General features: G+C 43.8%; 1 protein-coding gene and 1 long non-coding RNA gene across 2 annotated transcripts; both read right to left on the reverse strand.

Moving 5' to 3' along the window:
- Positions 1–4,032: 4,032 nt before the first annotated feature.
- LOC110485135 (GTP-binding protein 2-like) lies at positions 4,033–9,430 on the reverse strand. The gene is made up of 7 exons (XM_090194341.1): positions 9,421–9,430; positions 9,140–9,339; positions 7,108–7,286; positions 6,528–6,746; positions 5,405–5,540; positions 4,978–5,036; positions 4,033–4,556 (listed from the first exon to the last, which is right to left on the reverse strand). The coding sequence occupies exons 1-7, from the start codon at positions 9,428–9,430 to the stop codon at positions 4,322–4,324; spliced, it is 1,038 nt and encodes a 345-aa protein (XP_090050467.1). The 3' UTR covers positions 4,033–4,321.
- A 205-nt stretch (positions 9,431–9,635) lies between these two features.
- LOC149978880 (uncharacterized) lies at positions 9,636–10,333 on the reverse strand. Its single transcript, XR_016485885.1, has 3 exons — positions 10,281–10,333; positions 9,925–10,109; positions 9,636–9,739 (listed from the first exon to the last, which is right to left on the reverse strand). It is a non-coding gene; the product is annotated as an uncharacterized LOC149978880 (long non-coding RNA).
- Positions 10,334–15,859: the final 5,526 nt, after the last annotated feature.

Genomic DNA, 15,859 nt, shown 5'->3' on the forward strand with positions numbered 1-15,859 from the left:
TCTCTTTCATTTGCAGACAGGACCACCACTGGTCAACTCCCCTGCTTTGCTCATGGTTTTGAAAGCAATGCTAACTGATACAACCTGTTTACACTAGCATTGCTACATGCTAGCCATTCTGGATGTTGGTAAATAACAAGCTAACAAACTTAAAAACGACAAAGCCTTAGGTCAGGGTTTCCCAAACTCGGTCCTGGGGCCGCCCCTGGGTACACGCTTTATTTTTTGCCCTAACACTACACAGCTGATTCAAATTATCAAATTATCAAAGCTCGATGGTGAGTTGGTTAATTGTATTGCTAGGGCAAAGACCAAAACTTGCACCAAGGGGAGTGGGGCCCAGGACCGAGTTTGGAAAATCCTGCCTTAGGTAAGTCGACAATGACCTAATACTTTTAAAAAGCCAACTATCCCATTAAACTTCCAACGGATGGGTATGCTGAGTATGTTCCACATTGTCCAGTATAGTAAAACAGGGAGAGCAGGCATTTGATCTATTGTATCTGTTATGAAATGACCAAGAGAGGGATGGGAATGGTTCCTTCAAGCAATCCACAGCAGATTAGATGAAAGCTTAGCCTGCCTTCGATGAGGTCACCAGACTTTGATTTAAGACACCGACCTTTGCCTCTACCCACACTCATCAAAGCATTCGTTCCAGAATCCACCACTGAGAAATATCAAGTGTTTCAATAGGGCTTCACATCTCTACATGGCACGAAGGGCAGATGTGGAAAGTACAGTACAGACACACTTAGATACACACAAATGGGGATTAAAATACTAGTGTGTGGTTCAATAACAATCTACTGGGATGACGTCCGGCGCCGGCAGTTCACACAAACTTACTCTGAGAGGGGGATACATGTTCAGGAGAGCTTATCATTTCCTCTCTTTCCCTCTTTTCTCCTCCTCTCTATTTCTCTATCTCCCTCTGGTTCTGGTCATGGATCTGGTTCTGGTCATGTGAGTCAGGCAGGAGGCTGGTGACATGCCCTTGGTCACGCCCTCCTTGAAGAGCAGCTTGGCGCCCATGCGGAGGTACTCGGGGTGTTTAATGAAGCGAAAACAGACCACAGCCCTCTCTCCTGTGCGCAGCTCCTCCTGGTGGTGAAAGCAGGGAAGGGGACACAAAACGGTTCGTGTTGACGCATAAATCAGCAGGGCCACAATCAGTAGGCAGACATTGTGGAACGTTGCAGATAGAAATGTCATGGATAGAGCTGGCCTGATTCCTCTTTCTCTACATGACAGAGAGGCATGTTTGTTCTATATAATAACATTTCTATCTGAACATTGCACAAAGTTGTGTCCTACTGAACGCGGCCCATATTGAGGCAGTGTATACTTAAGCAATAAGGCCCTTGGGGGTGTGGTATATGGCCAGTATATCATGGCTAAGGGCTGTTCTTGGGCACGACGCAACACAGTGTCTCCTGACCCCTCCTGTCTCAGCCTCCAGTATTTATGCTGCAGTAGTTTATGTGTCGGGGGGGCAAGGGTCAGTTTGTTATATCTGGAGTACTTCTCCTGTCCTATCCGGTGTCCTGTGTGAATTTAAGTATGCTCTCTCTAATTCTCTCTTTCTTTCTCTCTCTCGGAGGACCTGAGCCCTAGGACCATGCCTCAGGACTACCTGGCATGATGACTCCTTGCTGTCCCCAGTCCACCTGGCCGTGCTGCTGCTCCAGTTTCAACTGTTCTGCCTGTGATTATTATTATTTGACCATGCTGGTCATTTATGAACATTTGAACATCTTGGCCATGTTCTGTTATAATCTCCACCCGGCACAGCCAGAAGAGGACTGGCCACCCCACATAGCCTGGTTCCTCTCTAGGTTTCTTCCTAGGTTTTGGCCTTTCTAGGGAGTTTTTCCTAGCCACCGTGCTTCTACACCTGCATTGCTTGCTGTTTGGGGTTTTAGGCTGGGTTTCTGTATCAGCTGATGTACGAAAGGCTATATAAATATATGTGATTTGATACAGCCCTTAGCTTTGGTATATTGGCCATATACCACAAACCCCTGAGGTGCCTTACTGTTATTATGAATAGGTTATTGAGGTAATTAGAACAGTAAACAAGTAGTTTGGTCTGATATACCAGGGCTTTCAGTCAATCAGCATTCAGGACTCTAACTACCCAGTTTATAATTATTATTACTAACTTTTCCATGCAGGTCTGTCTTACGTTCCCCACGTGCACAGTCACTTGGAAGCCCCGACTGAATGTTTTGGCGTGGAAGAGAAGGACGATGGCCGCCTCAAACTGCCAGCAGATGGTGGGGTTCATCTTCGGGCTGACCATCACCATATTCAACACACACGCACCAATAAGTACTTTGGGAGATGGGAAAGGAACAACCATTGTGGGACTGGTTTTATAACAACAGTAGAATACATTTTGACTGCATATGATTCGTGAGTTGTTTGTGCATGTACAGTTGAAGTCTGAAGTTTACATACACTTAGTTTGGAGTCATTAAAACTTGTTTTTCAACCACTCCACAAATTTCTTGTTAACAAACTATAGTTTTGGAAAGTCGGTTAGACATCTACTTTGTGCATGACACAAGTAATTTTTTCAACAATTGTTTACAGACAGATTATTTCACTTCTAATTCACTGTATCACAATTCCAGTGGGTCAGAAGTTTACATACAAGTTTACAAATCGACTGTGCCTTTAAATAGCTTGGAAAAGTCCAGAAATTGATGTCATGACTTTAGAAGCTTCTGATAGGCTTAATTGACATCATTTGAGTCAATTGGAGGTGTACCTGTGGATGTATTTCAAGGCCTACCTACAAACTCAGTGCCTCTTTGCTTGACATCATGGGAAAATCTAAAGAAATCATCCAAAACCTCAAATTGGAGACCTCCACAAATCTAGTTCATCCTAGGGAGCAATTTCCAAACTCCCAAAGGTACAAACAACAGTATGCAAGTATAAACACCATGGGACCACGCAGCCGTCATACTACCGCTCAGGAAGGAGATGCGTTTTGTCTCATAGAGATGAACGTACTTTGGTGCGAAAAGTGCAAATCAATCCCAGAACAACAGCAAACGATCTTGTGAAGATAATGGAGGAACAGATACAAAAGTATCAATATCCACAGTAAAACGAGTCCTATATCGACATAACCGGAAAGGCTGCTCAGCAAGGAATAAGTTACTGCTCCAAAACCGTCATAAAAAAGCCACACTACGGTCTGGTCTGATGAAACAAAAATAGAACTGTTTGGCCAAAATTACCATTGTTATATTGGGAGGAAAATTGGTGAGGCTTGCAAGCCGGAGAACACCATCCCAACAGTGAAGCACAGGGGTGGCAGCATCATGTTGTGGGGGTGCTTTGCTGCAGGAGGGACTGGTTCACTTGCATCATGAGTCAGGAAAATGATGTGAATATATTGAAGCAACATCTCAAGACATCAGTCAGGAAGTTAAAGCTTGGTCGCAAATGGGTCTTCCAAATGGACAATGACCCCAAGCATACTTCCAAAGTTGTGGCAAAATAGCTTAAGGACAACAAAATCAAGGTATTAGAGTGGCCATCACAAAGCCCTGACCTCAATCCCATACAAAATTTGTGGGCAGAACTGAAAAAGCATGTGTTAGCAAAGAGGCCTACAAACCTGACTCGGTTACACCAGCTCTATAGGAGGAATGGGCCAAAATTCACCCAACCCTATTTTGTGGGAAGCTTGTGGAAGGCTACCTGAAATGTTTGATCCAAGTTAAACAATTTAAAGGCAATGCTACCAAAAACTAATCGAGTGTATGTAAACTTCTGACCCACTGGGAATGTGATGAAAGAAACAAAAGCTGAAATAAATAATTCTCTCTACTATAATTCTGACATTTCACATTCTTAAAATGAAGTGGTGATCCTAACTGACCTAAGACAGGGAATTTTTACTAAGATTAAATTGTGAAAAACTGAGTTTAAATGTATTATATTGTGTTATGAGTGTGCATGGACATTGTGTCAGATTGTTCAAGGACAAAAATGGGTTTTCACTGATAGCTATCAATTTTAGAATGACTTTATTTCTAGAATAGATTTATATTTCCCATGAGGCAACTTCTTGTCTGGAGTGCTTCTAAAAGAAACAAACAGAAACATAGTTGGCTACACAGACCTCCTACCTATACTTGAGGTTTCACATGTAACACACAAAACATAGGACAGATGACAGTATCATAACCATGAGCATTTTGTGCAGTCATCCTGTTTCCCATTGTGACCCTGCAATGTTCAGTCATATTAAGGGATGTGATTGGCAGAACATAGAAAATGGGGAGGAAAGTACAGTATCTTATAGATAAATATCATGAAAATTCACATGCAGTGCAGTTGTGTTGTGGCTGAACCCTCTGACCTTGCGGAGCAGCGAGCGGTCAAAGTTGCCGAGGGCCAGTGTGGCGGCTTGGCCAGCTCTCAGCACCCTGCATGCCGAGCGGTTCCTATGGATGCTGCCCAGCTTCAGCCTCAGGAAACGGCCCTCGTCCGTAGGGCCAACCACCAGCCTCTCCCCCTCGCGACACACCCCACTGTCCGCGGGTCAACGGGAGGAAAAACATTATGATATGTCAAAGTGGGAACTCTCCAGGGCAAATTATTTTTAGCAGCAATTCAGGGTTACACAGTTTGCAGTACATTGACTTCTATTGTTTTTTGATTTGCTAAAAGCTTAACTGAGCAAATCCTCTGATATTATCTACAAAAAAAAGCTCAACAAAGTCCCTATAGATGGGATTTGTGCCACAAATGCTAAAACATTAGCACTTGGAAACAGTGCCAGGGAAACTAAACTAAAGCAGGATTGCTGTCAGACCTTGTCCATAGACAGCTTACAGGGTAAGGAGACCAATATGTAATTTTGTAATTTGGGTGAACAATCCCTAGAACAGTGCTAAATAAATCCATTATCATTCCATTTATGAGTATCAATATGACATATGGCCAACTGACCTGTAGAGAGTTCCTCCCACCACTGTCCCCACATCTGGCACGGTATAGATCTCATCTACCTATATTCACAAGCAGAGGAATGAGGAGGTATATTTTGCTAGCATTGATACAGAATATTGGGCGTGAATCTGAATGTGTGAAAGTGCATGTTCACATCTCGTATGTGTACAATGCATGTGTGGGTGTATGTTTTGTTATGCGTGTGCATGAACGTATGTATGCGTTTGGATGGGTGTGGTGTGTTTGTAAAGAGTGTGTGTATATGTGTAATATATTCGTTGTTTCTGCACAAACGTGTTAATGTGTATTATTGTGTTAGTTGTGAGTGTGCATGGACAGACACAATGTCCATGCACACACATAATTCACACAATAATTGTATACGTTAATGTGTCTGGGTGTGTGTGTGCATACGCAGGTGTAGTACCTGGAACTCAGTGAGTTGCTGCATGAGCTCCTCCTGCTCCTTGCTGTTGCTGAGAGGAGGCAGGATGTTGAAGAAGACCTTAAGCAGGGCTAGACTCTCTCCAGACACGCTGGACAGGGTGAAGATGGGTGTGATGCTACGGCACAAAGAGACAACGTGAGGGACACACCAGGGTTGAACACTCAAGCACAGACTATACACGTAGCGAAAGTGGGCATGAGGTGACTTTTACAACCAGAATATAACCTATGCATAACGTCAAAAAAGTTGTCGTAATTTTGTGTAAAGAAATTGGCTTGGGTGATCGTAACGTCATTCTCTGGATGTCAACTGGTTTTCTTGTTGAGGAGACATCCGATACATCAAATCATAAAGATGTCATATTTTGGATGTTATCTGGTCAGATAACCAAATAACAACCAGATAGACCTATTTTTATGGTTGCTCAAAAGAAGTCAAAAAAACTTCTCACCTGGTTATCTGACTTCCGTAAAATTAGTTTACACCTGGGAAATTGAGGTATTATGATGTTCCATGCCAAATTCTGCCCACTAAGTTAGTTAGTCCCTTGATATTTAAATGAGACTTAGGTCAATTCACCAGGGCTGGGAATTGACAGGGACCTCACTATACAATACTATCATGATACTTTGGTGCTGATACGATATGTTTTAAAATTCTCACAATTCTACATGTATTGCGATTCGATACAGCAATTTTATTGTGATTCGATGTTCCAAACATATTGCTCACCATATATCTGCTGCAGAGGGACAAGCGAGAGCCATGAGAAAACAAGTTTTGGTCAGTCATGGAAATAAAAGTGTAGAAAACAAATTGGCTCCCTATTTAAAAAGATGGAGAACAAGCTATGAAGGAAACATACTGGAGTTTTGGTGCAGCTATTGCAAAAATAATATTGCGATATTGTCAAAACGATACAATATATCGTCAAAAATATGTAACTGTATTGATTTTTTTCCCCCACCAATACAAACAACGTTGCCGCTTGCTAAGTCAATTCCTTTCTAGTCACCCTGGACTAAGGCCTATGTGGTGTATATTGGGTTGTGAATCTCAATTCCAGTTTCCTTCTAGGTCTTTTCTTCTTTTCAGCAGATACCTGGAGGACTGAGCGAACTGCTGGGCGGCTGTGACGGCGTCGTCTGGGCTGGCCACCACCATCGGCACTTTGTTAGAGCCGGGCAGCTTGAGAACGTGCTCCAGCTGGCGTACTGTGCGCTCCACTGTTCCTTTGGCACACAAGTCCACTTGCTGACCACGATAAAGATGGGCACCTTTAGTGCCATGGCCAGGCCCAGGTGCTCGCGGGTGGTGCCAGCTAAGAGGGAGAAAATATTATCTGGTTGGGTCAGTGGTAGGGTCATAAAACTCCCAGTAATTTACCAAAGTTACCAGACTTCAGAAATGTTGGTAATTTACTGATTATTTTGGAAATCTAAGGAAACTTTGGTAATTTATCCTTGAGTAAAAATGGTGTCCATGAATTTCTTGTAAATAGACCATAAGGTTCAGGAGAAGATTAATGGAAAAACATCTAATCAACAATGACCTCATTTGCAATTAACGCCCACTTTGTAACCCTAGTCAGTGGTCACATAAGTAGTTAAACGCACATCACTTTTCATAGCTTGCTGGGCCAAACAAATCTTGTAGAAGTTAACAAGGCCCGCACAATCTACACTGTTATGCCTGTGTTGGCGCTGACCACCAGCATGGCGAAGTCTGGGCAGTAGCTGGTGAGGCCAAAAATTGTGGTTTTCAGGTACTTGTGGTGGCCGGCCAGGTCAATGAAGGTGATCATCTTAGAAGAGCTCTCGCAAATCTCTTCGGCTGTACGGGAGTCACTGTAGTTCACCACCTTCAAAAGCCACATGAGAGGAAGTTCAATTACACTGTTTTTATGGGTTAGGCCAGGCAAAGTTGAATTACTCTGCCTCACTTTTCTCCACACCAAAAAAAAATAAAAACTTCAGATGTGTTATTCTTTGTCGAATATATGCGGCTATTTGTTTATAATGCACTGTCCGCTCTCCCTTGAGGCTTTCCTAAATTGATGCCCAACAGACCAAACAGCCTCAAATCACGCGTTCGGGTCATGTTCAAGCCTCGGATTGGACAGTGAAACACACATGCTCGCACCTGCAGGCGACGTGCAGATGTTTCATTTCTGGCCAGAGATCAGGGCATTCATCAGCAAAGACGCAGAGCAAGTATTTTGGACAACCAAATTTAAGTCAAAATGATTGATGAAATCAAAGTTTGTCAGCTGTATGGTGATTTGAAATTCATAACTACTGGTATTACCAGTAGCAGTAGGCCAACCGATAACACCACAACGGAATGCGTTTGAAGTGATGACACGCCGCCGAGAACAGCTAGCATGTCCAGCAAAGTACATCGCCAGTGGCATGCACATACTTCGTGCAGATCAGCAGGTGGGGGCTTTTTGTGGCATCCAGATGAGACAATCGAAGGAGGATGCGGTGAGCAAAGTTACTGGGCTCGAATTTAGTCACGCTTGCTCTATATAGATTGATGCTTATAATTGTGCATGTTATAAACCAATTTTTTATTTTTTGATGATTAAAGCTGGATGGCTGGATATATGTATTTTTTTCCCAATGCTACATTAATTTGATTAATTAATTTGACTCTCCTCTATGAGAGGCCTAATCATATTTGTATGACTATTCTGTTAATGCTAAGGCTATAGAGATGCATTCAGGTAATGAACTCATTATTATGCATCAACATTTTAATTTGATTACAATGATTTATTGTCAATCATTCTTGAATTTGTTAGGCTATACAATTAAGTAGATTAAAACATTCATACATTACTTTTTTTTATATAATTTTTGAATATGATAGAATATTGCATTCCATTATACATCCTATGTGAATAATGTTCATTAATGTTAATATGTGTATTAATAATAATAATCTGAAAATCAGTGTCATGACTCCCGCCGAAGTTGACTCCCCCGCCTGTTCGGGCGGTGCTCGGCGGTCGTCGTCACCGGCCTACTAGCCGCCACTGAGCCCTTTTCCCTTTTCTGTTAGTTTTGTCTTATGAGTTGCACCTGTTTCCGATTTGTGTTTCTGGATTTGTTTCCCTATTTAAGATTGTGGAACCCGCCCTTTGTTGTGCGGGATTATTTTTGTGTTTACGTTTGTGTTGTTGCTCCGGACCGTGTTTACCCTGTGTTTGGGTTGGTCAGCGTTTGTGCCCTGTGTTTTGGGCATTACAATTTTTGGTGCCGGAATAAAGTGCATTTTTCCCCTGGAACTCTCTGCACCTGATTCCTACCTACACAACAAGTCAGCCGTGACAATCAGTCTGAAATTGAATATTTTGCCTATTGTCCATGTCCATATAGCCTAGGACAATGTGGTAAAGTACTGTTATTCCTTATCCACCTAATGATATATATATATTTTTTTTATAAAAAAATGTATCTCGCTCACCTCACTTTTCTGGGGGGAAAATCCATTAAACAGTGAATCAATTTTGTCTGGCCTTAGTAACAAATGGAAGATGTTCAAAACATTTGTGTGCTGTTACACAGTTTTTGTGTTATTACTTTTTTGTTATATCAGTGTAGTTTTTGAGGAATACATTTTTTTTATGTCCTTGCTCAAAGGAGGGGAAACTCATGCATGTTTATCCTTCCTTCTGTATCTTGTCACCTATAAGACGCAGTTACTCACCTCCCCTTTGCTATTGAAGCCCAAAATCTCAAAGCTGATGCTTGATGACCTGCCCGTTTGGATCTCATGAAGGTGTCTGAAGAGGTCGAGGCGTGCCCGGCCTCGCCCGTTGTCCAGCTCGCCTTGAGTCAGCACGCCTGCGTGTGGCGAGGTGGCGTCCACGTTTCCCAGTACCGCCACACGCAGGTCCAAGAACTGCTCTCATACACACACAAGAGACACAGCAGTGAAATTACAGCAGATCGGCGTGGCAGAAATCCTGCATTGTATGTACAGCTTACCATTGACCATTCATATAATTGAGTGCAAAACAAGTCACTCTTCTTTCGCATTTTAATGCTTAATTGATAGACAGAAAATAAAGAATGGGAGATAGGTGAGAAGGAGACAGTGAGAAGTGATTTGAACCACAGACTCTGGGGAGCGTTGCATATGTGCAAGGAGCCAGGAGTGTTAGAACTGTCCCTTAAATAAGACAAGGTGCTGTTTATCCCACCTGTTGGTCGTCTGGAACTTTTCGGACAAGAACCTCCTTTTCCGGCAGTTTCTGTCTGAGTCGTAATCCACCTCTCCCGTAGAAGTGTGATGTCAGCACCAACCCTGATGAGGCAGAGATATCACATTTATCACCTGTTAAATACAGTAACAATGGCAAACTGTCAAATTAGACATTTATAAACTAGTTTCTTCAAGAATCAATGGGTATAATTGAAATGACCATTAGGCAGAAGAAAATACCCCAGATTGTGCCTTTGGCGACATTTGCATATGAGGTAGTGACATACTTCTCTGCCATCCTCCGTAGGGTCTTCAGCGAGGCTCTCATGTCTCCCTCTGACAGTCCGACAAGCAGACCATTGTCTTCCACCCCAATCTGATACACTGCCTCGCCCCGTCCCTCTTGAAGACGCCATTTTAGCTGGGTGGCCAGGTGTTCAAATCGGTATTGTGTGGGGTTCACCAACTTCAGCTGCAGTGAAGTTAGAGCAGGGACAGCACTTCACCACCAAGAAGTGTCCAACAAGTGAACCACGTGTTTGAGAGTGTGCATGCATATACATGGATGTGTTTTGACTTTTGATTACTAGCTACAGGTGAAAGGGAAGATGGCATGCAAAAATAAAGAAATGTATACTAGTACCTTATATTCAATGTTTCCTTCTTCAGCCTGAGAGAAACAGAGGGAAGGACATGTTTTGAAAAGGTGTGTCTATACTGTATTTTGGATTTTGACAGACAAGCACACACCCCTGTTGACTAATGTACTTCTGAATAAAAACTACCCACACCACAGCAAGCTATCACTACACTATTTTACATCTATGCACCACCAGGGAAGCAATTTATCTTGCAACAACATGGAGCTGTCAAGCTTCTCTCTTGCAACTAGTCGACACAACATTGTAATGTGAGAACGCCAGCTGTTGTTGTTGTCAACAAACAAACAAATGCCCATTCCCTGCTTATAACAACGTCATGTATGGCCAAAAAGTTTTCTTACCATGGAAAAAGCTCAGACGACAGCATCTGCCAGAAGCTAGCTAAAATAATGTCCGAATTTGTAAAAATAATATCGCTAGCTAGCCAACTAACATGAACTTGATAGCAAGCTGCAGCTAGCTACAATAGCTAACGTTAGTCAAGTTACCTCCGGTGGTGAATATGGTGTTGTTTTGTTGGTCTTCGTCTTTTTACTCCTCCGTCTCTTTCTTCTTTTCCCCTTTTTTGAACGCGTTTTTTGGGACGTCTTCCTTCTCCCGTTACCTGAACTGGGTCCTTGCAAATTTGATCTAACGTTAGGCAAATTTTATCTAACGTTAGCGGTTGTACCAACACCGGTCCCGCCTGATATTTGCGCATCCATCACAAGAATGAAATAGCTAACGCTAACCCACGCTGTAAGAATATAACAGACTTAAAGTTGTACGCCTGAAAATTAATAAATACACATACATATGGGCTCAGTGTGGGTAGCTAACGCAATCGGTCCAACTGAGGCTGGCCTTCTCTACATCACTTGCCTTCTGCTAGCTAGCTAGCCCTCAGGGCTCCCCAACTGGCCCGGGTCCCGATTTATATTATATTATTTATATTACCATTTTTTATATTAATGAATTTAAATGTTTTTCATTGTTGGACATTCAATACTAAAAACACCAGTAAATCAGCTCCAATTGATTTAATTTGCCAGCAGCATACCACCCTGCATCCCACTGCTGGCTTGCTTCTGAAGCTAAGCAGGGTTGGTCCTGGTCAGTGATTGGAGACACTGCCCTGTGTAGGGTGCCGTCTTTCAGATGGAACTTAACGTTCTGGAACTGGTGTCCTGACACTGAGGTCATTAAAGATGCCTTGGCACTTGTTCCCAAATTACCACACATAATAGAGAGCCTTGATCACAAGCAAGGTTTGAAATGATTATATTTTTTGTCAAATATTATATCTGTTTGGGGCTTCTTGCGATCAATTTGCAGTCTACAAATGATTTTAAATTATGTTTTGGCCACCGATCATCAACAAAAATTTGTCCCGTGGCTGAATCTCGCTGATGATCCCTGCGTACTGTAAAAAGAGGATGACGCTCCTGTCTGGAGCGAGCCTCCACCACCAGCATCCGTGTGGAGGAGGGCTCAGGATGGCGGCATGAGAAGGGGTGACATTTCTAGCTGAGGAACAATTTGAGGGTTTTCTCACAGTTTATAGTTTTAGGCTGCAGTTGCAATTTGTTTTTGTTTTCTCAAAAAAAAAAGATATCTAACCATACAATGTAGCTATTTTGAATAATGTTGTAATGAATCATACCATTGAATATATATGTTTGACGATTTCCAACGAACAAACTAGCTATCGAAAAGTTTCCGCGTGTTTAGTTAAGTTAGTCTGCTAACGTCTTCATAGCTAGTAGCATGTAATCAGGATATGACCAAACTGTTGCTGAGATAATGGATGTTGAAACTTCCAAGGAGAAAATAGGCATTGTTGAAACTTGTAAAAAAAAGGGGGTGAATGTGACTCATACCCGAATACCCCAACCAAGGAGCAACTTCCAAAGAAGCTGAGAAGTGAACCATCACTGAGCCAGCTACAGGACAACATCGTCCGCATCCTCACGGCTAACATCAAAGGGAGCGCAGATGACATCATGATGTAAAAGAACACTACCAGCATCGTTAACCTGAAGAAATCGAAGAGATGGAATCTTCGAATTTATGGAATAGCAGAAAAATCTGACGAGAACATCAAAGCAAGAGTGAAGGACATTTGCAGGGCAATAGTCCCGGAGGAGGAGCGAAATGTTGTTGCAGGTTCTCTGGATGTAGTGCACCGCCTGGGTAGGCTGAGAGATGGGGAAAACAACCAGACACCACGACCAGTGATCATGAGATTCATCTCCAGGACAGCGAGGGATATGACATGGAAAAGTGCAAAGTGTGAGCCAAGCTTTTTATATATATATATATATATATATATATATATATATATATATATATATATATATATTTTATGGCAAGGAAATTCCCACTGACACTCAATGTTAGATTGATGGCTATTCGTTTTACCAATCTATGGCACAATGTTATTTGCAATTGTATAAATATATATAATTTAGGTCAACTACTTGCAAAGGACTGTTTTTATTTGCAACTAGTAAGAACTTTCCTTTTTGTGAGAACCCGCTTCATGTGAACGTATACAAGTTTAATATTCTTCATATAGTCACTGTGATAGTAAATGTCCATTTCTGTTTTTTCTATTAATGCCAGGGGAATCCGTAATATTTTGAAAAGGAAATCTTTTTAATTTTGTATTGTAAGGGTAAGTGTGCCGACTTTTATTTCATTCAAGAAACTCATGCCTGTTCCACAGATACTGCGTTTTTGTCATGTATTGTCATGTTGTGTCCTGTTCCTGTTCTTTCTCTTCACCCTGTCTCCCTCTGCTGGTCGTATTAGGTTACCTTTTCTTCCCCTCTTTCCCCCAGCTGTTCCTTGTCTTCTCTAACTACCTCGTTCACCCCTTTTCCCACCTGTTCCCTTTTTTCCCTCTGATTAGGTCTCTATATCTCTCTCTGTTTCTGCTTCTGTCTTTGTCGGATTCTCGTTTGTGTTACTCATGCCTGAACCAGACTATCGTCGTGTTTGCTGCAACCTTGTCCTGTCCTGTCGGAATCTGCATGTTCATCTAACCTTGTCCTGTCCTGTCGGAATCTGCCTGTCCATCTGAGCCTACGTGTGTTTCGTCATTAAAGAAACTCTGTTTTGTTAATTCGCTTTTGGGTCCTCATTCACGCACCTGACAGAAGAATCCGACCAAGAATGGACCCAGCGACTTCGGATCCTCTCCACTCAGCCGTCGAGATCCAGGGAGCGATGCTAGGCAGACACGAGCAGGAATTGTCTGCTGCTCGACATGCCGTTGAGACCCTGGTCACCCAAGTCTCCAACCTCACAGAACAGGTTCACCATCTCCGCCTCGATCCACCGGCCACTTCCAGGGCTTTCGAATCTCCGGAGCCCAGAATCAATAACCCGCCGTGTTACTCTGGGGAGCCCACTGAATGCCGCTCGTTCCTCACCCAGTGTGATATTGTGTTTTCTCTCCAGCCCAACACTTACTCCAGGAGCACTGCTCGTATCGCCTACGTCATATCTCTCCTTACTGGACGGGCTCGTGAGTGGGGCACGGCAATCTGGGAGGCAAGGGCTGAGTGTACTAACCAGTATCAGGACTTTAAGGAGGAGATGATACGGGTTTTTGATCGATCTGTTTTTGGGGAGGAGGCTTCCAGGGTCCTGTCTTCCCTATGTCAAGGTAATCGATCCATAACAGACTACTCTATTGAGTTTCGCACTCTTGCTGCCTCCAGTGGCTGGAACGAGCCGGCTTTGCTCGCTCGTTTTCTGGAGGGTCTCCGCGCAGAGGTAAAGGATGAGATTCTCTCCCGGGAGGTTCCTTCCAGCGTGGATTCCTTGATTGAACTCGCTATTCGCATTGAGCAACGGGTTGATCTTCGTCACCGAGCTCGTGGAAAGGAGCTCGCGTTCTCCGTTGCCCCCCTCTCCGCATCACTACCATCTTCCTCTGCCGGCTTGGGTGCTGAGCCTATGCAGCTGGGAGGTATCCGCATCTCGACTAAAGAGAGGGAACGGAGAATCACCAACCGCCTCTGTCTCTATTGCGGTTCCGCTGGTCATTTTGTCACTTCATGTCCAGTAAAAGCCAGAGCTCATCAGTAAGCGGAGGGCTACTGGTGAGCGCTACTACTCCTGTCTCTCCTTCAAGATCCTGCACTACCTTGTCGGTCCATCTACGCTGGACCGGTTCGTCAGCTTCCTGCAGTGCCTTGATAGACTCTGGGGCGGAGGGCTGTTTTATGGACGAGACCTGGGCTCGGGAACATGACATTCCTCTCAGACAGTTAAGGGAGTCCACGGCCTTGTTCGCCTTGGATGGTAGTCCTCTCCCCAGGATTCAGCGTGAGACGCTACCTTTAACCCTCACTGTCTCTGGTAATCATAGCGAAACCATTTCTTTTTTAATTTTTCATTCACCTTTTACACCTGTTGTTTTGGGCCATCCCTGGCTAGTTTGTCATAATCCTTCTATTAATTGGTCTAGTAATTCTATCCTCTCCTGGAACGTCTCTTGTCATGTGAAATGTTTAATGTCTGCTATCCCTCCTGTTTCCTCTGTCTCTTCTTCACAGGAGGAGCCTGGTGATTTGACAGGGGTGCCGGAGGAATATCACGATCTGCGCACGGTGTTCAGTCGGTCCAGGGCCACCTCTCTTCCTCCACACCGGTCGTATGATTGTAGTATTGATCTCCTTCCGGGAACCACTCCCCCCCGGGGTAGACTATACTCTCTGTCGGCTCCCGAACGTAAGGCTCTCGAAGATTATTTGTCTGTAGCTCTTGCCGCCGGTACCATAGTCCCCTCCTCCTCTCCCGCCGGAGCGGGGTTTTTTTTTGTTAAGAAGAAGGACGGGTCCCTGCGTCCCTGCATAGATTATCGAGGGCTGAATGACATAACAGTGAAGAATCGTTATCCGCTTCCTCTTATGTCTTCAGCCTTCGAGATCCTGCAGGGAGCCAGGTTTTTCACTAAGTTGGACCTTCGTAACGCTTACCATCTCGTGCGCATCAGGGAGGGGGACGAGTGGAAGACGGCGTTTAACACTCCGTTAGGGCACTTTGAATACCGGGTTCTTCCTTTCGGCCTCGCTAACGCTCCAGCTGTCTTTCAGGCATTAGTCAATGATGTCCTGAGAGACATGCTGAACATCTTTGTTTTCGTTTACCTTGACGATATCCTGATTTTTTCACCGTCACTCCAGATTCATGTTCAGCACGTTCGACGTGTCCTCCAGCGCCTTTTAGAGAATTGTCTTTTTGTGAAGGCTGAGAAGTGCACTTTTCATGCCTCCTCCGTCACATTTCTCGGTTCTGTTATTTCCGCTGAAGGCATTAAGATGGATCCCGCTAAGGTCCAAGCTGTCATTGATTGGCCCGTCCCTATGTCACGCGTCGAGCTGCAGCGCTTTCTCGGCTTCGCGAACTTCTATCGTCGTTTCATCCGTAATTTCGGTCAGGTGGCAGCTCCTCTCACAGCCCTTACTTCTGTCAAGACGTGCTTTAAGTGGTCCGTTTCCGCCCAGGGAGCTTTTGATCTCCTCAAGAATCGTTTTACATCCGCACCTATCCTTGTTACACCTGACGT

The sequence above is a fragment of the Oncorhynchus mykiss genome, chromosome 13, assembly GCF_057628025.1.
Source record: "Oncorhynchus mykiss isolate SJ-2025 chromosome 13, ASM5762802v1, whole genome shotgun sequence".
Lineage (NCBI taxonomy): Eukaryota > Metazoa > Chordata > Actinopteri > Salmoniformes > Salmonidae > Oncorhynchus > Oncorhynchus mykiss.